The 23180-nt window shown below is 36.6% G+C and overlaps 1 protein-coding gene across 11 annotated transcripts in view; it reads right to left on the bottom strand.

Annotated features, from left to right (window-relative positions):
• Positions 1-23180, bottom strand: part of LOC145689900 (pre-mRNA-splicing factor 38B) — a 47330-nt gene that overhangs the window by 21278 nt on the left and 2872 nt on the right. For 7 of the 11 annotated variants that reach the window (XR_014132119.1, XM_081764214.1, XM_081764215.1 and 4 more), the window contains exons 3-8: positions 19562-19686; positions 16420-16571; positions 12820-12880; positions 6319-6438; positions 3680-3822; positions 553-858 (exon numbers count right to left, since the gene is read on the bottom strand). Coding sequence is in view for 9 of the 11 variants with exons in the window: in XM_081764214.1 (XP_081620340.1) it covers positions 553-858; positions 3680-3822; positions 6319-6438; positions 12820-12880; positions 16420-16571; positions 19562-19686 (907 nt within the window). In the remaining 2 variants the exon portion in view is untranslated. Of the gene's footprint in view, positions 1-548; positions 859-3679; positions 3823-6318; positions 6439-9137; positions 9207-12819; positions 12881-16419; positions 16572-19561; positions 19687-23180 lie in introns of those variants that run through there. The other 4 variants (XR_014132120.1, XM_081764218.1, XM_081764220.1 and 1 more) reach the window with 2 other exon arrangements.

Below are 23180 nucleotides of genomic sequence, written 5' to 3'. Positions count from 1 at the left end.
GCAAGAAGAAAGAAAACACTGATCATACATGAATTAGAAACTCCAACCGGAAGTAAGCTCAAGTCTCGCAAACGGTACGAGATATTGAAAAAATCTCCCCTTTCTGGTACCCCTTGCCGATTTTTATCAAGACGTCTTTCACTTGTCTGTAAAGGGACATGTACAAATGTGTGGAACGACAAGGAGATTCATGCTCATATGTGAATGATGCGCTCTGTAGAGAGCGCAGGTTCAGATAGTTATTATTATTATTATTGAAGGTTTGAGAATTCACTGCCACATCTGGAACCCCAAAAGGGATCAGACCAAAAGGCGGTAAAGAGGAGGACGGGGGCGTGAAATACGCCAAGTTCACGAAGGGGCGTCATATAAACACAGATGGAAATCACTAGTTTAGAGTCATCGACAAAGGTGCCAGCGTACAGAAACTGTTTGATTGAAATATAACTACTTCGTGATACACGGTTAGAATATTTACACCTGAGTTATTCATTATGTATCCTATACCATAAGCAAAATTATGTGAACAGTTGTTTTAGAATTCTTACCTACCTCTCCTTAGAGTCTCTATAGCTGCGATGCCAATCTCTCTCTCTACTCCTTTCCCTGCTACGACCTCGACTTCTGTCTCTGCTGTGGCCTCTACTCCATTCTCCACTTCTCTCTCGACTGTGGCCTCGATGAGCCCGACTGCGCTCTCTGTCCGGACTACGAACTCTGCTCCTGTCTCTCTCTGGGCTTCTTCGTCTTTCCTCCCTCCGATCTCTGTCTCGATCTCGCTCCTTTCCTCTGTCCCTACGGTCTCTTTCCCTGTCCCGTTCCTTGTCACCGCCAGCCGAAACTGATCGTCCGTCCGATCTACAATGAAGAAATAAATAAATAAATCTGTGCTACCATTACATATTAAGTTAAAAAAATTAGGTGTTGTAGTAACATTTTTTAGAATATATATTAGAAAGTATAGTCATTCACTGCACATTAATTACTACTCTTTTATTAATCATTTAGGAAGAAGACAAGTCTCGTTTGCGTGCTCTTCAATAAAGGGTTACAAAATATAAAATAAAGATGCAAAATGTTCATATTATTCTCAATAAAGCAGAAACATGGACATCACACAGAAGTTGTTAACCCTTTAAGGATTTATGGTACCTTTGGTTATCATGGAGTAATGTTGTTTTCGACCGCTTATTTAGTTTCTACAACAGGTATTTAAGCCGTTTTTCTTTTAATTGGTCAAGTCAAGCATGGACCAAAGAACGTCCCAGAGGCGTTTTGGAACCGGATGGTCAACTTGGTCAACCGGCGCCAAGTGAAGGCGGAAGAGAGTTTCCATTTCTATTTTCTTAAGGCAAATTTCAAAAATTTTAACGCTCTTAGTTTTCAAGATATCAGATTGAAATTTTGCATACGGATTGTGTGCACTTTTGAGTATTTCTCAATTTTTTGAGATCCCTACGTGAAACCGAGGGGCGCAACTATTCTGAGGGATGATTTTCCAGAAAAAAAAAAATCGGTTTTTCCCCAATTTCCTGGTTCAGGTATATAATACGAACATGTGAGTGGTACCGTTGGAAAGGGCTCATTATACTGAAGAAAATGGCGTTTGAACCATGACTCTAGGCCACATAGTAATGACGCAGTGAATTTTTATTATATATATATATACACACACATATGACTCTCACCTTAAGACTTTCAAAATTTTTTTCGCTCTTTGTTTTCACGATAGAAGATTGAAATTTCTACGCACTGTGTACAGAACTACGTATTAAAAAAAAAAATCCCTATATGAACCCAGGCCCAGGAAAGAGGAGCGCAAAAATTCAATTTTTTTTTCGAAAAAGCTCCCCGTTTTCCGATTTTCCCATTTCTGGTGTATAATAGGTACAAGCGAGTGGTACAGTTGGAAAGTACGCCCTATTCTGAAGAAGAAGAAGAAGAAGAAACGAGATACGAACCATGATCCTACGATAAATAATAAGGAAGCAGTATCTGTTTGACTGAAAATCTAAAATTTAACTCAAAAAAAAGGAAATCCTAAAAGGGTTAAAAAAAAAAAAGATTGGTCTTTTGAAATGTGGGTGTGAAGAAGAATGGAGGGAATTCGACTAGTCGAATGGAAACGAATCAAGATGTGTTACAAATAGTAAGGGAGAAAAAAAATCTTTAAGAAGAGATTATTTGAAGATTGTGGAGAAGAAGCCTCTTAGTTTGTGGTACTGATCTGCCAGTAAGTCAAAATAATTACGACGATGATGATTTTTTTCTCATTCAAAAGTAACTTCTTATATGTATGTGTGTGTTTTGTTTTATAGAAATATGTACCTGAAATAATGTTGGATGAGATTCACTGAATGAGTTATACATCATTTTGCAAATATAATTGCAGTAAATTACGAGGTGCAATTTCAAATTATCAAATTTAAAAACCCTTAATGTCAGTAAGCAGAGCATTGTATTCAGAGCAATCTGCTCTTGGAATTTTACGATTATGCTATATAATCAAAGACAAACAATATTTGAAAGAAGAGCGTAGGTTTTAAACTGAAAATCCTTTCTACCACATCTTGAAGAACAAGAAAGTATTGTGCCACAAACGAGGCTTAACTAGAAATTAAACACCGGTTTAAAATGTCGTTTGCTAGAACTAATGTATTATTGAGTTTGCAAAAGTAAATGCTGTCTATCTGCAACCAAGCACATGGAAGGCACAAATATTTTTACCTAGGCAATATACAAACTAACACTTAAGCATAATATGGTGTCCGCAAAAAGAAAGAAAGATCTTCACATGAACTTTGAGGGTGGCGGCGATTTTCAAGTGACTCTCTTCTGTGTTCTTGAACTTCACTGCCAAAAACATGAGTAACATTTTTATTCTTTATTGATAGCTACGAAAGTTTAATAATTTTGAGATAATTAGATGTTTTGTGTCTTTGCTCTTGTGGCGAATAGTGATCCGAGGAAAAAAAAAATCTTTAGATGAAAGTTTCAAGGTACACTTATGTTCTGAGTAAGGCAAAACCAGTTGTGTATTATGAGATAACAAACAAACCAAAACTTGGCTCATATACACCTTAAAAAACAGAGCTGAAGTCATTTTAAAATGTGAGGTAATGTCTGGTTCATGAATAACCACTAGTTGTCTTTTGTTAAATTTTGTTACGCATTGAATTTCTTCTGTATGTAGCTGATTATGATATTATACCAATTTTTTAACTTACAATATCAAATTGTTTCTACGTACGATTGAAAGATAGTAAGGCCTTTTGAAGAAAGAAAGGTGTTTTCTTTCTTTTTTTCTTTTCAAGTTTAACGTCTTACGTTTATGCCCTCTAGAATAGAAGAGACAGGTGATAAATGAAAACGAACAATCGTGAAATTAAATTTTTGTGCTCTTCCACCGGAAACGGAATCTGACACCATATGCAACAAAGGCACACGCGCTAGCTACTAGACCAGTAGGAAGGACTCTTGTAATAATTATACACCAAGGAGTACTGGTACCTGTGTAACTTGAGAATAATTTTTCCTGTGCATGAAAGGACACATTTAAGCACAATGATCCCTTTAAGATGGAATATTCTTACCAAAACACATGCAGTCAAGGAATCAAATGATAGCTTCCTGTTTGTTCTATGTTAAATATTTTCTCCTTTTTTTTCAATGAACTTACCTCCGTAATCGAGACACTCTTTCGGCTTCTCCAAAGGAAACTTCTTCATCTGGAATGTGGCGTGCTTCTTTCTGATGAGATTTAGCCGGTCGAGCAGGTGGAGTCGGTGGGAACCTTTCGCCCAGCTTCTTTTCGAGCCCTTGCTGCAAAGCACAAACACAAAAATTACTGTCTTTGAGTAGACACAGACTAACATTCGAGAGTACTTACAAATAGGGATGGCCACAAAGTTCCGGTTCCGGCGGAACCGGTTCCGCGAGGAACCGGTTCTTGGGGATCCGGTTTTCAGAACCGGTTCTGGAACCGGTTCCGGACCTGGATCCGAAAACCCGGTTCCAGAACCGGATCTTAGGAACCGGTTCCATACCTGGATCCGAAAACCCGGTTCCAGAACCGGATCTTAGGAACCGGTTCCAGATCTGGATCTGAAAACCCGGTTCCAGAACCGGATCTTAGGAACCGGTTCCAGACCTGGATCCGAAAGCCCCTAAAGACCCGTAAATGAGGCATAAAGATCACCTTCAAAAATTATGCAAAGAGGACCATGCGCTTGTGCCTTCCTCGCCCAGACACGCTTGTGCCCCTAGAAAAAAAATGTTGGTCCACCAGTGGGTGTTTAGCCAAATGAGTTGGCCAGTTTGCCTGTTTAACCAATGAGTTTGCCAGTTACCCAGTTTATTTAGCCAAATGAGACAAGCTGCCGCCGCCTGGGCGCCTGCCCGTCGCTTCCACCATTTCATCTAGCATACTGTTCACAGTTTGCCAGCAGCTCGGGTTTAGCGTAGGGATGGTCACAAAGTTTCGGTTCCAGCGGAACCGGTTCCGCGAGGAACCGGTTCTGTTTCAGAACCGGTTCCAGACCTGGATCCGAAGAACCGGTTCTAGACCTGAATCCGAAGAACCGGTTCCAGACCTGGATCTGAAGAACCGGTTCTAGACCTGGATCCGAAAAACCGGTTCCAGACCTGGATCCGAAAAACCGGATCTTCTAGAACCGGATCCGTTCAGACCCGAAAACCGGTTCCACTAGGAACCGGTTCTGGCCATCCCTACTTACAAAATCTCAGAAGAGCTACAGGATGTAAGCACATCCAAATAAACGTTGGTACTATACTAACAATAATTAGATCCCTCCTTCCTTAGGGGGCCAAGATTTGTTAGTTATTCATGTGTAGAGTGTGTGGAGAGGAACGTGTACATATGATTGTCGCATGTAGTAATGTTGTTGGACATGGTTGGTGTGAGCTGCAGATATATAAGTACAGTTACGATGCGGAGGTTACAGTGTAGTAGTAATTGTCGAAATGTGTGCTGCAACCAAATCTCTGTAGATGTCAAAACCTATTCACACTGAAGAGGGGAACATTCAAGGCAAAAACGTTTCCTATTATTTACTATCTCCCGAAACTAATGCAACTTATCTTCTAATGGGTTAATCTCTGACTTTTTATGCAGAAGAATATCGTGATTTTGCCTCTCTTATGTTTATTTGGAGTTCAACACTCTTCTTCAATACAGAAGCTATGTTCCACATGGACTTTACGCAACCGAACTACACGTTCGCTAATCGAGAATCGAAGCCCGGTCTACAGGACAGAAGTAGTAATGGGTACACTTCTCTATGATTCAGAAGAGATAGTGATAGTGGATTTTCTTCTTTCAAAAGGGCGAACAGTGACTGGCGAGTACTAATACAACAGTACGTTGTATATTTATATATTGTTACTACTTGCAACGATCATTGGGTCGTAAAGTATTTTATATATGTACTAGACCGGTTATATCGAAGAAGAAAAAGAAATATATGTTAATTCTAATTGTAATATCGACGTGGAAAGATATTCATATGTTTGTATAGGTTTTTTTTTTTTTTTTTTTTTTTTTTTTTTAAATAATAATAATAGGATTGTGAATAGGAGGTTCTCAGGACAACCATAAATAAATAGAGCTATTCCGATTTAGAGAGAGTCGACATATTGAAAAATAAGTTTGTAAACGTGATGTATACTTCTCAGTTTTGATTATTAAATTAAGTATAAAAGCAGATATATAAAGGCATTTTAATGGCTCAATAATTTATAAGAACCAGTGATTCGTTGTACTATGCAGGTCTTCCACAACAGCTGCGTCGTGGGAAACTTACAGCAGGAGTGCTTGTCCATCAAGACAATGCCCCGAGCCACAAGTCAGTCATCGCAATGGCAGCAATTCACGATTGCGGCTACAGATTGGTATACCACACCACTTACCTTATTCGCCTGATTTGGCACGTTCTGACTTTCGTCTCTTTCCAAAGCTCAAAAAGAAGTTAGAAGGTACTCATTTTGACACATAATGACGTCATGCATGCTGTGATGAAATTTTACACGCTTTCGACAAATCATATTTTTACCAGCAACATTAACGCACTTGAACATCGATGTCAAAATGTGTTGACTTGTCAAGGGATTATGTTGAAATGTAACACCATCCATAAAGTCTCTGCTGTTTCGTTAACAGATAGGCTTAGAACTTTTCTAACAACCCCCTATGTTGTACGACTGTTTGGACAGTAGTAATAGAAAGGTAACCCAAGGATACATCAATTCAAATTAGAACAACAATAATGCTGTAATTTGCACACTATAATTTTTTTATACCTGTATTGGTACTGGTATTCTTGGGAATAAGGTAGAAAACCACTCCAACTTGGTAAGAAAATGGCGCAACATATCACCAATTGCCATTACTTGTCCACCGCCAGCTTTCACGTCCAGCTCCTGCAAATGGAAGAATAACATACACACGAATGAAAGATTCGTACTAGAGACAACACTATGTTTTACGTACGACAGCTACAACCGAGAACTTTGCACGTTTGGAGTGACAAGGAAAAGGGCCACAAAATAAACATACGTTTTAACACAAAATTTTAAAATACATTGCTATATTTACGTATATACGCGTCGTACAGTTTACGGTCTTGTTTATCGACGGCAAAGTTCTTGATTAACTATACATATATTTATACTAATATTTAAAAAACAAAAACCTCTAATACACAATACCCAGCTGGAGCGCTTTTTTTCCTCCTCTTTCACAAATTACTAAAAATATACACTTTTCGTACAGAAATTGTGTTAAAAGCAAAGATATTGAATGTGGTAACACCAAATTCTCCAGCGAGTAAATCCTATTAGAGGATTGTAGTTTTGGGAGAGGATTTATGAGGTACGACATTCTATCTCACAAAATTTCAAATGCAAAATTATACCTTAACAAAATGCATTATAACTCTTATATCTCCAGTTAAATTACAGATAATCACTCCAAATGACTTAGTGCATATATCCTAATGCTTATTATTAGATGTTACTATAATTTTCTGTACCCTACGTTACTTAATAAAAAGTACTACTGTCTAAAGCAATTCGGTATACAGTTTTCTCCGCTAAGAATATATTAAAAAAATAATGACCCTTTAGTACATATATGTTGAAATATTGTAGTTAGTACATACCTTAATTAGTAATTTTTTTGTATCTTGTATATTCAGACAGAATTTATTTGAATTTAATAAATAAAAAAAAGTTTCTTTGCAAGTGGTGTTTAATGTAATTCTCTAATTTTATTATTTTTTAATCTACAAGGGGTAACTACTAAACACAACTGGATTGTGAACGGTAAGAACAAAAAACATAAGCGGGACAAAATAAGAGGACTGACCTTCAACTTTCGCGTATCGAACACATCTACTTTTAGATCGCTAAGATTTCCGTTTTAGGGAATCACGTTTAGTGCTATGGCAAAAATTACTATTTGCTATAACCACACACAAGAACTTTGTAATTGTAAGCCTCTTCAAATGTATTGATTGGTATTTACGTCCTTTGTCATCCGTGAGACTATTTAGAGACACCTATAGTTTAAAGTAGGATATAAAGCACTATGCATTCGATGCTCTCCCACCGAGAATCATACTCAGGACCTCATACACAAGGACATTCGTGCTCCCTAGACCAGCGAGTAGGGTCGTACGTAAGATTGCTTGGTTTATATCGGACCGATTTTGAAGGATACTCAACTTACGGAAAACTTACCATAACAACCGAAGGTGTTCTAATGGACCTCCAACACGGTGGGCTATCGCTCGACATCGAAGTTTTCATTGAAGCAAACTGCGGCAAAGCAAGGGCAAGGGAGTTTGGTCTCAGCCCTCCTTGCAAGTTCTCCAGAGACCACGGTGTGTGCTGAGTCGATGTTGGGAGTATCTTTTCAACAGGCCAAAGCCGCAGAAATCCATCAGAGCTATTTACAGCAATGTATTGAAACGGAATGTCTCGAGTTCCTAATTCCCGTTCCGTTTTTTGATAAAAAGGCGGAGATGCTTTGGCCATATGACTAAAAAGTTTGTCCATACGGATCTTCACTTGATTGGCGTCTACATGTAATTGTGGAATGTCAAACCGAAAGATAAGTGTCAAAACGAATTCCAGGAAATATTTTGTATTAATTTTCATGTTTTTATTAACTTTTGCATCAGTAACTTCCCTACATAATCAAACCCCGTAACCATCATAAACAGAGCTTCAACTGCCCTTAGCAACGCTGTCATGGTGTAAATGACTATAAGATACAACCAACAGTGAGATGGATGTACTGAAACTTTGCATTTGGATGCTTCTCACACAGCTTTCTGTAGTTTGTTTTTCATTTTGCAATGTGGCGTTGGTCTTACGGTCGCACCCCATGCCGCCGGTGGTTGCAAATGGCTATGTTCACAGTTGAATGTGCCAAATTGAATCGCTGGCCCACCGCACGTTCGCTCGATCGAATTTCAGGCAAGGTAACGTTATAATTGTTGCAAAGTAACAAGAATAATAGTTTAATTCTGACAAGGTAACAACATTAAGGTCATAATTCTTGCTAAGTAACAAAATTACAAAGACAATATTACGTAATAAGTCTTTGTCCTTTTAATAATAAATAGGCATCCTATGGCATCCATCAGTAAATAACTGTAACAATATCTTCAATACGACTGGTCTACAGGGACTCTATACACATTGAAGTTTAGCAATCCAAAAATAGGCTCGTTCGATGTGAGAAAGTAAAGGTCAAGTGTATGTCAAATTTGGTTATTAAATAGTCATACATCATATATATCTTTGAATATTAAATAACACAAGCGCTATTTGCAACACTGAACATTTCCACCATATCTATTTATTCATAGCGGAGAAATTGGAATGCTTTACTTCTTCAAAAACGTTTAAAATTCTTCTTGAGAAAAAAAAAATACATACGTAATGTTTAATAGTAGTATTTAAAAGACATGGAAGAAAATAAACTATACTGGACAGCAGAAAGGAAATTCATACACAGTACTTAAGTATTAATGTGAAGTTTTGCTACTGAAATTTTTTTTTGTTAAGCGATCTAATTGCAGGAAGAGCAAAAAAATACAGCAAGTACTTGCAGTTATACAAGGTTCGAAGCACAAAACTTGCACTCCAATAGGCTACGAGAAGGCAGGCGATGGTCCCTGCTGGAATATGGAATACTGTTACTCAAAGTAATTATTTACACTCAAAACTAATAATTTTTAATATGATGTATTATTGTCCTTTTTCTTTAATATAAGACAATGTATAATATTAATCAAATACTAAACAACTCAGAAAAAACATTACAAAAAAAATAAAATTGCTTCTAGTGTGTGGATGTTTTCAAACAAATCAGTTTAAGTAAAGATATTATAACTTTTTTTTTAATGGTTATATCTTGAGTAAAAAGAAGCTGTTTTTGTTTCGTTTCGAACACGAAAAATTAGGCAATAAATTTACAAGATATTTCGACTTACCACTTTTATTCGAAAGTTTTTTTTTTTTTTTTTTTTTTTCTCCATATGGAATGGTATGATGATATCCAGAAAGTTTAGTTTCAAAATAATCAAGATTTATTAACTGACAACGTCAGTACAATATGTTTCTATCATTTCTAGATACGTGTAGATGTATTTTCATAGCTGTCTCCACATCAAATACCACGACAAGCCATTAAATTCAAGAATTAAGGACATTAAAAACACTGTAATTAAAGACTTACGGTACCTTACAAGTGTGGATATTTTATGAAAACCTGTTCTGTTTTAATGGATAATTTACGTCTTTACTAACGTTGGTGAAGAAACTTCTGCTGCAAGGATTTTCTTCAGCATCGCTGGCAAAAAGAGACGTTATCCGTTGAAACAGTACAGCTGTTCATAAAATTCATAAAATAACACCTTATAAGACAAGTCCGCAATTATAATTGAATTTTGCGTCCATTGCTTTTTTTTTTTTTTTTTTTTTTTAAAGTAATATCAGAACCTGATTGATTTCAGAAATTCGGCCTGTTAGAATATCTCTTAATCCTTTTGGAACCTCGAGATATTCTCTTAAATTGTGTGAATTTTAAAAATATTTCAGAGCTGGCTGAAGATTCAACGAGTGAAACAAGTGCGACTGAACCGAGAACGTTATCCGAGTCTCCGACTTACCGTGCCGGAATACTACTCCTGTGTTAACCTGTGCTTCTTAGTGGTTTTATGATTAGCGTACGCGCATCCGGTTCGATTTCCGGAGGGAGCTCAAACAGTTCAGATTCTACGTTAAAACTGTAGATCTCATATAGTATCGGTGCTGAAAGGGGCGTTAAACTCAAAATTAAGCAAAGCTACTTATTCTATCAGTCCATTCAGAATACATGACTACATAAACTCCTGAACACTTATGAGAAATAAATAGAATCAACTATTTTTTTCTTACACTATGCTCGCTTTTCAAATCAGTTTCATGAAAATCCAAAGAAGAAAAATTACGATTGAGTCGTGATTTGAATCAGGATCTCAGGTTTGCCGTGTCAGTGTGATAACCACTGAGTGCGTAGGTACAACTCCACTCCCCTCACCCCCCCAAAAAAGGTAGGTACACCCCACTCAAGTGATAATAAAAATTAAAGAGAGCACTACCACACTTTTACTCAATGTGTATAAGAGTATTAATTATACGCAGAGCAAACTAATTCTAGTGGACACGAAACTCTCGTCGAGTTCAAGAAATTCAACGCACGAGTTTAATTACCTAACTTCGAAGAAAAGTTTAAATATTGTATGGTAACAGGTAACGAGTTAGGATTCCAGGATTCGACCTGGGATTCTGGTGAAAAGCCAACGTTCTAGACGAGCACAAGAGCTCCCTAGCGCAAGATTAGCGTACTCGTGTTCGTCATGGAAGAGCTGCGTCTTATCCTGGTGGCAGCTCATGTGGTTCGGATCCTACATTAAGCTGTAGGTCTACGTCTCACATAGCTTCGGCGCTCAAAGGGACGCTCAACTCTAATTCAACCAACTAAGCACAGGAAATCCAATCGGAAAACTTGTTTAAACCGACACTGACTAACAGATAAGTATCGTATTTGGTGATGTACCAGCCTCAATACGCAATTTCTGATTATCTCCGTATGACAACGTTATCCGGATTAAGAGAACAGTTTCTTGTAACGGATTGAAATAATTACAATCTAAAGTTTTTGCTGCAATCGCTATATTACATCTCGTCAATTCCATGTTACCAAACAGCTTCATCTTACTTCATGTTTCAAATAACACTGAATTTCACACTGATCAGAAAAAAAAAAAAAAATTCCTACACTTTGAAAGAAGATTTTTTCTACTTTTTTATTGATTACATCAACTTCATATGTTTATTTGATCTTCAACTACACGCTTATCGATGTTTTTTAATTTTTTATATAAATAAATAAATAAGAAAAATTGTGCTAGCAACCTTTACGACACACGATAATAAAATACTCCCAAAACTACATACTAAAAATATGTAAAGAAAGAAAAATGTTTTTACTTACCCAGTGTTGTAAGCTCTGCCATGTTGGGAAGGTTAAGGAGGAGTTAATGGGGAATGGAATTTACGTTCTTTTCTAATCGTCAAATAATTCCAAATATACATATTTTTACTTGCACACTCTCTTATCCTAGTACTAACTACAGTGCCCGGTAAGAGATAAGAATGATGGACAATTATTTTATTCCTGGTAAGAATTACGATGAGAGAAGATTAATGAAATATATTTTATGCCCAGTAAGAGATAACATCAACGGAATATATTTTATATCCAGTAACAGGCAAAATTAATGGGGAACATTTAATGCCCTGTAAGATATAAGATTAATGGAAAATATCTTAGATCCGATGAGAGATAAGATGAACGAAAAATATTTTAAACATAAAAGCCATATCACGTTTGGCTAGTAAATCTCGCTCAAATTAGCTACTTTCGTTTCCCTTCTTTCCCAAAGTCGATACTTAGCTAAATCGCTTTCATTAAGGAGAAATGAAATGAAATCTTTAAGTTTTACGTCCCACGTTATGCCAGTTAGGCTAAAGATGATGATAAGAGATGAGTGAAATGAACAAAGTGGAAGGAAACGGGAGAACCCCGAGAAAACCCACGAGCACGGTGTTTGACCACCACAAAGTCCACACGGCGCGAGCTGGGATCGAACCAGGGACCCCAAGCACCGGAGGTGAACGCTCTACCACTGAGCCACCGCGCCCCCCACTTTCATTAAGGAAATCGTAATTCAATCAAGAGAAGCAACCAAAAACAAGTTCTCAATCTATTTTGACACCTTGTTTAACTTTTTATGCTACTGTTCATTTTCCGTATAATCAAAGCGACAATATAAGCAAGTGACGATTTCACTAACACACACATCATTATTTAAACTTTTTGTAAAATTTTATATTAGTGAGGAATCCTGCTATTTCTTCAAATGAGATTTTTAATTTGATGTCTGGCTTCCAATCGGCAATTGATAACCATGACTATGTACAGCAAAAGGCGGAATGCTGTCCATTTTATTGCAATGAAAACCTCGCAACCACCAAGAAAAACACGCAATTAGTTTTGCGAGTAGCTTAAAATCAGTCATTAATTTAACAATTAACTAAAGCCATGGTATCGGTAAAAACACAATCTGAAACGAAAATGTTTCGATATAAGACAGTGCGCAAAAATCCAATCAATTTCTTTCTTAAGTTTGTTTTGATTTCTCTACAAGGAATGGTGTGGGTTCAAGGGCAGGCTGACATACCTACCTCAGGGTCCTCCAAATAGGGATCAAACCAATCCCATAGATCAGCTGGAGGTTGTGTGAATCTACAGAAAACAAATTTAAAAAATCAATGCACAAAGAATAAAAAAAAGTATTTTCAACAGGATAACATACGGGCGCTGAACTGATGAAAACTTGAACCAAAATGTCTTACTTGCTGTTATAAAATAAATAAAAAAATGTCGGGAAAACGCAAAGAGCTCTGAATTCAAGTTCCAGAAGTCCAGTGCCTCGTTTCCTTTGACATTTCTTATTGTTCTGTATATACTAGTACTTCGTATTTTATTATTTTTACTGGTACTGAAATTATTATTATTATTATTTTTACCTTCATTAACTTCTACCTGTAACTAACAATAAGTAATAAAAACATGTTATTTCTCTATTTAACACTATTTACGGTAATCAAAACTGGTGACACATTTAAACGACAAAGTGCATTTGCTTTCTGAACTTCGTTGCATTTGTCTAATTTTTCGCCCTTGGTTATTTACAAGAAATTCTATTACTTCCAGGCCCTCCCCGCTGGTCTACTGGCTCGATTCCTAGTGAGAGACCCTTGAAATTCGAACGTATTACGGTGGTTCGGATTCACCTTAAACTCTTTAAGTCTCTGTCTTATAAAACCTCGATGTTGAAAAGGACACTATCGCTAATCTCCAACCAACTACTATCTCCTAGTACTAATATTAGACCACATTCTGTGGAAAAGGAACATCGTGCAAAATCAAAATAGCTACTAAGATCACGAGACAGTCCTTTTTAACACCGAACTTCAATGTGAATCTTCAGTTTCATATGATACGAAACCAACCCCACATATTCCCTACCCGACTACTAGCGCCCTCTTCACTGCTCTAGTGGCTAATACGTGCACACAGGGTCTCTCCGCTTCGATTTCCAGTGGGAGGGTCTTTAAAAAAAAAATTCTGAACACATTACCTTAAACTTAAGGTCCCTGTTTCACATAGTCTTGGTGATGAAAGGGGTGGTAAACTCTAACGCTAACAAGTTACATATTTCTGGTCTAAACCGGTCTAATTATTAACTTACAAAGAGTGAAAAGGTGATTTGAATGGACCGGAAGTGGACTTCCCCAGTACAGTCAAATCACTTTTTCACTCTTTGCAAGTTATTGGAATTTGCACCTACAGAGGATTGTAGTGTGTAAAAGTAACCTCCTTTCATTAATAAACGGTCTAATTATTGTTTGAGCTATAAAAATTCGAAACTATCTCTATGAAATCTGCACTTTTCTAAAAAAGTAGCCAAGTACCAACAGCCGTATCTTGAAAATTGGGCTTGCTATACAAAAGGTTAAATAAAACATTTTCACAGTTGAAACTAAAAGTGTATTATTAACGGTCAGCAACATTACCACGCATTACCACCATTATTACGCATGGAGTTAAAAATAAGAACACGTCGTACATCTTTTCATGTTTGTTCGCAAGGCAGGTGATGTACACTTGAAAGGCGGACATTTGGTCGTCAAGTCTTCTATAATAATTCAACATCAAAATGCAATCCTTGTGCTAGTTGAACAGTTGTGCTCCTTAACTGATTTTTTATCAATGTTGCCAGATAACAGAAACAAATAATAAAGGAAGAAAACTACAGAATTGTATGCAGAACTATTAAATTATTTTGGTAACAAAGCTACTTATAACAGTATCCCATTCTTTGTTTAAATTCCCTGTATCTGTGTTGAGATCTGAAATTTCTCTAAGAACGAAAGGCGATTCAAATGTGTTCCTTACAGAATAAGTAAAGTAATGAATTATGTAAAATGTCTTTATGTTAAGTTTGTATTGTAATATTTCGATACTATTACTTAAAAGAACTTTGTTCGTGTTCCTTTCACCCTGTTCGTCCGCAACAATACATTTCTCATTTAGCGAATTCGTTTTGATTTCACTATTGACAACAAATGGATGAAACATCTTAAAATTTCATTATTTTAACAACAGTCACGATAAACAGGGTGCCATTTAGTTCTACACTACTATTAGCATTTAACAATAATAATAATAATAATAATGTCCAAAGTTGAGACATATATACTAATTGACAGTACTTGTTAAGCCGAACAAAATGATATGCATAAGTGTAAATGCTGATATGTAGTTCTCGGAAAAATCGCGAGAAAAAAATTGTAAACCTAAATTCAGGGTGGAAGAGGAAAACATGAAAATTTTAAGTGACGTAAAATGCACTAATCAACACAGGAACGAATATGTTTGATCATCCAGATGTATGTACCTATAGAGAGTATGCCATTAACAATGACACTTTATTTCGTGAAGATGACATCGAAAAGATTTGTCCCATCCCGACATACACATTATGAGTATGTTTTGGAAATTCGCTGGAATGCTCAGTTTATTACGCCTTGAGGAACGCCAGTGAGTTGTTCTTTAAGCCTCAGATTCACTTCCACGATGTTTGCAGGGCATGTAATATACAATTTGCTTTCGAGATGTCCCCATAGATTCACCACAGAGAGAAATCGCACACAATGACTTTAGGGAATTTCGCCGGTCATAGAATGATACCGTTTTTATCAAATGCTTTCACAGCGAACTCACGTTCCGCACAACTTCAATCCTTCATTATTACTAACTAACAGAGTCTCCTTAATGTTGTCTTCTCGGTCCCAAACAAATGCCGGCCATACATTGTTGCTAATTCTAAATTCAAAATTTCCCGTTTTTCTGCGGCACCCTGTATTAATGCTATATGATAAGAATGAGATTACATTGAAGGTGAAACTGATAATGAAATACCTTATAAAGCTCTTCATTTTGATACTAGCAAGACGACAGCACATTGTACGATTAATAACATTCAGTCTAATACTAAAATTGACTCTTTAAGTTTTATTTTCTGTTTAACTTATACTGCCGAAATATAAGGCAAATATCAACCGATAGATCATGAATAATAAAGCAACAATGTTGAGGGTACATTCTCATGTGTAGTTTCTGAAAACATCAAGAAAGAAAAAAAGAAAACAAATGAACTCTTGTGATATCGTTCGTTGACAAACTGACAGTTTTTTATTTTACTGGAAGAAATATATTGTTATATACTGTAAAACTCATAATAAAACCCAAAATACCTACCCTCAAAAATATACTTCAAAATTTCGGACTAAAATAACCTTAATATGATTATAATTACTTTCTTCAATCGCGTTCCTTAGCATACTCTTAATTTCAGAATCACATTAAAATATATTAATACAAAGAGTTTATCATTAGAACAGAATACCAGAGGAAAAACTAATAAATAAATAAAATGTTTGGGAATCTTAGAAAAGGAAACGATATTGTCCAACGTAAACTCACAAGACTTGGAATTGAACCAAAGACTATTGTCATCTGAACTGAATGTTCTATCACTGAATCATCATGAGTCAAGAGGACTTCATTTACAACTTCTTCTTCTTCTTATATTATTATTATTATTATTACTATGTTCAGTGTACGAAAGTCAAAATGTTGAGTGGAGTTCACCATTCGGTCTTTAAGTGAGAAATACCAATGAAGTCGTATGATTGATAATGATGATACGTACTTACCTAATATACATAAATCCCAAAGCTCGTATGTATGGTGAATCTGGATGAGTGATTAGTCCATTTACCTGCTTTCGGGTTAACTTCAAGGTGAACAATTTGTACAAAAGACAGAACGCTGTTGATACTATGCCACCGGCGCCAACGCCACGGACCTAACAAGGGAACAGAAATAAAAAGTTAATTAATAATCTAGTCTCCAGCCTAGTTTCTTAACTGTAAGATGACGAAGAGCTTAACAGCGGAGGAACATACAAAGAGTACTAGGAAAGTTTTGCAATACAGTTTTCTTATTTAATTTTTTCGCAATAATTTCCACCACATTCCATACACCTCTCCATCCTCTGAAACCAATCGTTAAACCAAACCTGCCGAATTCTATTAGGGAGTAAGGTACACTCATTGTCCCAAGCCCTCAGAAGATTCTCATCACTGGAAAACCGCATCCCTTTCAGGTTCATTTTCACATATGGGAACAGTGCAAAGTCGCAGACAGCAAGGTCTGGACTGTAAAGAGGTTGTTCAAGAAGTTTCAGTCCTGTAGTGGTCAAATATTCGATAAAGGTTTTCGCGGTGAGATGGAGCATTGTCATGATGGAAGAACCAGGTGCTCAGTCTTGAGTTTGGTCGTAGGTTCTTCATAGATTCGATGACTTTCGGCAGGCACTGTTCAGTATATCACTTAGCTGTGACTGTCTTTTGTGTGTCAAACACGACTCGTTTCACAATTCCACTCGGTTTGAAAACTACAGCTATCATTTTCTTCTTTACTGATCGGGATCTTCTGACAGCTACAGTGTACGATCATCATCAAAGACACACACTTTGTTCTGAGTCTTGGTCGGCACATCATAATATTACAACCAAGTCTCGTAACCTGTCATGATATTGTTCACATATTGAGACTGTCCCTTATCAAACATCTGCAGCATTGTAGGTGCATTTAGGCCTAGGTATCCGCAATCTGCTGGTAGGTCACTCGCTTACCTTCGTCAAGCATTTTCCTAACAGTAGTAATGTTTTCCTCCGTAATTGATAATAGTGGCCTTCCCGCCTCTCAGCATCCTTCGGAGTGAAATTTCCATTTTGGAATTCTCTGTATTACCTGAGTATAAACGTATGATGTAGACAGATATCACCCAATGTCAGAATCATTTCTTTTAAGCACTGGTCTACGTTTAAACCACGCGCGAAATTACACTGCAAAACTGTTCGTATCTTACTTCGTGACCAAGATACCATACCAAGCAGCATAGACTATCAATGGTAACGAATAAATCAGCCCATCGACTTAGCGCAGCGGTTACTGTGCAAGTATGAACATGTCTCAGTATGTACAATCCGCGGCAAAAAACCTGCAACATGAGGATGTAAGTTTATTGTGAAACTACGCCTAACAGCACAGGGAATGAACGTAACGTCTAAGTGGAACGAATCACGCCAGGATAAACCTCGGTCTCCTCCCGTGCATACTTATTTTTGAGCAAAAGACTTCGTCATTTCACAATAAAATTATATGCTCATGTTGCAAGTTTTTTGCCGCGGATTGTACCAAGAAGCAGATTCCTGCGACATATGGTTGTGTCATATTGCAAAGCTTTCCTAGTACCCTTTGCATAGTTATATGTGCAAATAAGTACTTCTTGTTGAGTGAAGCCACTAATACTCAATTCTTGTTCACGCGATATCTCTTAGTGCGAATCCTCAATATAAACAACTTTTGTGTTGAAGTCTAGCGTCTCTTTTCAGCATCGGCCTACGTATACCTACAGTTTAAGGACGAATCAGAACCATCGTTATGCGTTCAAATTTTATAATGCTCCTCCACAGGAACCGTATCCACCAAACAGAATACGGGAGCACATACACTAAACTAAAAGTGCACGCGTTAGACACTAGGCCAGTGGAGAGGGCTACAAATAATTTACTCTTGCTCTATTGGTTTTCTATCCTCCTAGAACCTGAATTCGGGTAAAATACATGCCTACACACTATTGTACGAAGAATTTAGATTCAACAACCAAGTTGCGGATAAAAGTTAATGTACAAACATCTTTAATAAGATAGTCTTTTTACACCAAGTTCTCAAAGCAGGACATTTATGAGCTAATTTTCAACCACTACTATCATTTTTGTTTTACTTATTAAAAGTTTGGCATTCTTTTTCAACACTAAATTTATACAAGACGCGGACTTACAATCTACAGTGGAATAATAAACACCAATTTCAATGCTCCCCCACCAGGATTCGAATCTGAAACCACATGCACCGAAGAGGCAAGCGGCAGCCACTTGACCAAAGGGGAAGCTCACTGTGGCTTTTGTCAAGTTCGTTTATTACAGCTTAACCATGATTAATGACAGGGTTAGGAGCTCAAGTTAATGATATAACAACTCAATACAGGGTCAGATGAAGAGACACCAAAATAGATCTCAATACGAAGTTGCTTTTGCTCAGCAAAAGTTACTAAAATCTAATAGTTTCAGCAACTCAGATATCAACATTATGCCACTCTAGGTCACATGTGAAAGTTTTCGTATGGGGAAAAAATGTCTAAGAAAGGGAGACTTATCTAATTTGGACAATATAATCCCCCCTCCTCCTCCTATTTTCAACATAAAAGCCTGAAAATTTAGTTTCAAGACTTGATTACAAATTTCTTTACAACAGTATTTCCTACTTGAACGGTAGGTAAATATGTTAATTCACAAGGAGATTCAACGTTCATCTTGACCACCAGCACACAATAATGTTCAAAAACACTTATCAGGTAAAGACAACATATCTAAAACATATTTGCACCTCGAAACACTTAATATTCGTAACTCAAAAAACAACTTTGCCTTACTTTATTTTCAATAATTACCATTGCTCCAAGTAAAATTCCAAAAGTCACTTTACACTGCAAACCAAAATAAATTATGAGTATCTTCGAGGATCTGCTTCTTACTATTCTGAATTCGCTCAGAATGAAGTAAAATCTCGAAAACCTCCATCACAATGGCCAGCCACAGGATTCGAATCCGGGACCTGACGATCCCGAAACGAGAACGCTAATAAGGTTCACATACGCCAGCTGGACATGTATTTTAAAAACATCTTGAAAATGATATAGAACAGTCCGAACATTAAAAGTATACTTACACCACCACACATGCCTGTCTGTCCAGCTGTTTTCCGACTGCCTTTTTCCCATGGTTCCAAGTGAGTGACTTTATAATAGATTTCGTCTATTACTTCGTGGTAAGTTTTAAGTTCATAAAGATTTACTGTAAAATAAAAGTAAACAGATATATCAGCGTATACAAGAAAACAGTGAGTAAGAAATGAAACCATGAAACTCATCCTCAACCAAGAAAGAGTCCAAACAAAATAGGAATCTCTTAGTTACATTAGTATAGACATGTAAAATACATGAAGGAAAAAAAAAGGAACGCTCATTTCGAAGTTTCTACACATGAAAATGTCAGGAAACTGACAAAAGGAAGACAAAGGAACATGCAGATAAAGTACACGAGAATGTGGAAAGAGATGAAAATATCCAGTATGAAGAATAGGAAAATGAAAGAAATTGTTGAAGAGGCTTCGTACACACCCAAAACTGTTAAGATGCTGGATCCTGAAAATAATACCATAATGATAATAATAAAGTGCCTACTATAGTTTCGGAAGTAATACGGATGATGCAACTTACCCTAATTGTAAAAAAATCTAAAAACAACAGCGACACATTCATTCTTTGGACATAGGCAATTGCAGTGAACCACAGAATAATACTATAGAGCTTTAGAGAAACAAAAATTAGTACTAGCAAAAACTGATCTAATACGATGAGGAAAGTGGTGTCGAAGCAGAAACAATAACAATGCTAACTGAAATAGAACCAACAGTTAGTATGTATCTGAAAGAGCACAGAAGCACGATACTTACACTAAAAGGAAAATATAATGTTAGGATACTACAAACATATGTTCCACATGGAGGTTGCAGTCAAGAAGGAACAAGTAGTATCGAATTAAATCTACAGAAGAAAATACAATGCACAAATTAGAATAAACAGAAGATGTGTTGAAAAACTCTGCTTACGAAGTACGAAATCAAAGTGTCAACAAGTCTATTAAAGGAATAGACTTAGAATTGAAAATAGACGGTATAAAAAAAAGACAATAAAATGATATAATTGGAATAGAAAAACGAAACCGCTGATGGACAATAGGAAAAAGGACTGACGGGTGAGTTATGTCTAGCGTGAAAATGGATGGTGACTACAGATTACATATTGGTCGGAGACAACATAAAGCAGAAAAAAGTAAAAACAAGTAAATAAAAAAAAGGTATGGAAGTATCAACAATAAGCTCTGACTCTAGTACTAAGCAGTAATAAACCAAGATTAAAAAAAAAAAAAAAAAACATACTAACTTTTGTGCATACCTAGCAGACTGAAATAAGTTCCGATATTTTAATCAATTAGCAATATATAAAGGTAACCACATGTATTCTATATGTACCAAAAATGAAGTTACAAATGTAGAAGAGGAATTATTTTCGAAGGCGATTTAAGGGTACTCCGCTCTCTTCCGAGGACGGTGAAGATGAAAATTTCTGTTTTAAGTTCCATGGTTATGCCCTTCAGTTAAAGGAGGCGGATTAATAAAGAAAGGCAAGGATTATGAAGAACTTGGTACAGTAAGAATATGGGAGAGCCCCGAGAAAACCCGCAGATACGATACGTCCCACTACAAACACACATGGCCTGTGATCAAATTAGGGACCCTTGCACCAGAGGTTAGCACTCTATAATTAAGCCACCCACATCGCACAGTGATTCGACAGTTTAAATGCAACAGACGCATAACAGCACTCAAGCCAGTGGGTCGTTATATGTTGCAACATGCTTGGAAAAAAATCTCATACTGCCTTTCTGCTGTGAATGATGCAAGTTGTGATCGCATTGAACACTTGTAGGTCTGACTTAATTGGAAATTTGAAGTACTTTCCCTAACCCTGGGGAGTATACGTGCACTCTGTTAAGACCTCCACCAAAGATTTACACAAACGTCTAAGGTAAGATATTACGCACTCGTGACTTTAGAGAAATGAAATCACAAGTGCATAACGCCCTACCTTCACGGGAGCGCATGCGCCGTCTGTATAAATCTTTGCTGGGGTCTTATAGATCCCACGTATGCTGTCTAGGGTTAATAAAACACAGATTCATAGAATCGATCATTCTTTCTGAATGACCCGCAGAATTGAAACGTCTGAGTATGGACAAGTCCCTCACACAGTACAAGAATTCAACTTGGAAAACTTGCGGAAACACACACCCTAGAAGATCAAGAAGGTGGAAGGGCAATAAACCTAGTTAATATTATAATCGAATATGTATCTGAGAAATGCAAGTAACTCATTTTTTTCTATCCAATCAACTATAGGTGATAATACATTGAATTTCAAGCAGTAAAAGCATGCGACTGGGTAGAACATTAGACTCCGGGTTACCGTGCAAGTTCATTAATAATTACACCAGGTTTGGCTGGTTTAAACCAGCTATTTCTTTAAAAAAAAAATAAATAAAAATAAATAAACAAACAAGAACGAAAAATGTTTAAATCGTGTGAACTTCATGGTGACGTTTCCACATATCAAACCATCCGCATTATGTTTATCTACTTTTCACCTTTTAATCAAGGGATTCCGTAATCAATTCTCGGTCGAACTGGATTCACAACCACAATCCATCTTTCAAGTATAAACCAAGTAGCGATTCGAGGTGTCTCTTTAAGCGAAAGTCTTCTCCGTGATAACGTTGGTATTTCATAAGGATTTTAAGCCTAAACATGCGAAATGAAACCAAATTATATATTTCTACTTGAATGAATGCCTGTTGTTTTATAAAGAAGCCAAGGTTGCTTGAACATATGAATAGAAATTGGCAAAATTTATCAACTGCCTACGTACCTTCCAACATCAGCTTGGATTTGACTTTGTTTTAATTTTATTGAATGATATCTACATACCAAATTTGTAATTTAATACCTTAGTTTTAGAGTACGGTAATGATTATGGTACGTTGACCTTAAAATTTTACACACAAATACATTTAAATAACAGGATTTTCCCAATGGCTAAAGCGGGAGTTTCCCGATTTATATATAATTCTGTATAATGCTTTTACTTGTGTAATTGTTTATCTTTTTGTCCTTCTGAAATGACTCTTGACAATTATACTGTATTAATAAGTACGCCTATGTAAAGATCAGTACACCGTATTTTTATCCGGAGTCCTTCGTGAGCGAGTCGGCAATCGCATTTGTGACCAATTAGTCCCGGTTCGTGTCCAAATGGACAATTTCTCTTGGATGTAAGCCGAGAAGCGGTTTGGATTCCGCTTTAAGTTTATGTGACCCCTTCCACCATAACCTTGTTGTTGCATAACAACATCAACGCGGAACAAACTAATTTCTGTCCATATCTAATATAAATAGATAGAGTAAATTATTTAAACAAAAAAAAAAAAAAGTTTAAACCAAAAAACGTGTTTTTTTGGTCTTTTCAATAAAAACCATGGTTTTTGCCAACCCTGAATTACACTATGCAGTACTACCTAGATCTGTCACACATTTTCATTCTTATAGGTGATGCTTTTACACTTGGACGCGTAGTAGTTAGCACACCGGCACGGTTAAGTAGAAACCCGAGAACACTAGCAATGTTTTTACTCTTTGAAATATACACACATTACAAGCATTAGACATGTTA

Source organism: Thermobia domestica, chromosome 7 (genome assembly GCF_964235325.1).
Source record: "Thermobia domestica chromosome 7, izTheDome1.hap1.1, whole genome shotgun sequence".
NCBI classification, from domain to species: Eukaryota; Metazoa; Arthropoda; class Insecta; order Zygentoma; family Lepismatidae; genus Thermobia; species Thermobia domestica.
Note: the sequence above shows the minus strand (reverse complement) of the source record. Positions and strands in the feature narration are given on the sequence as shown.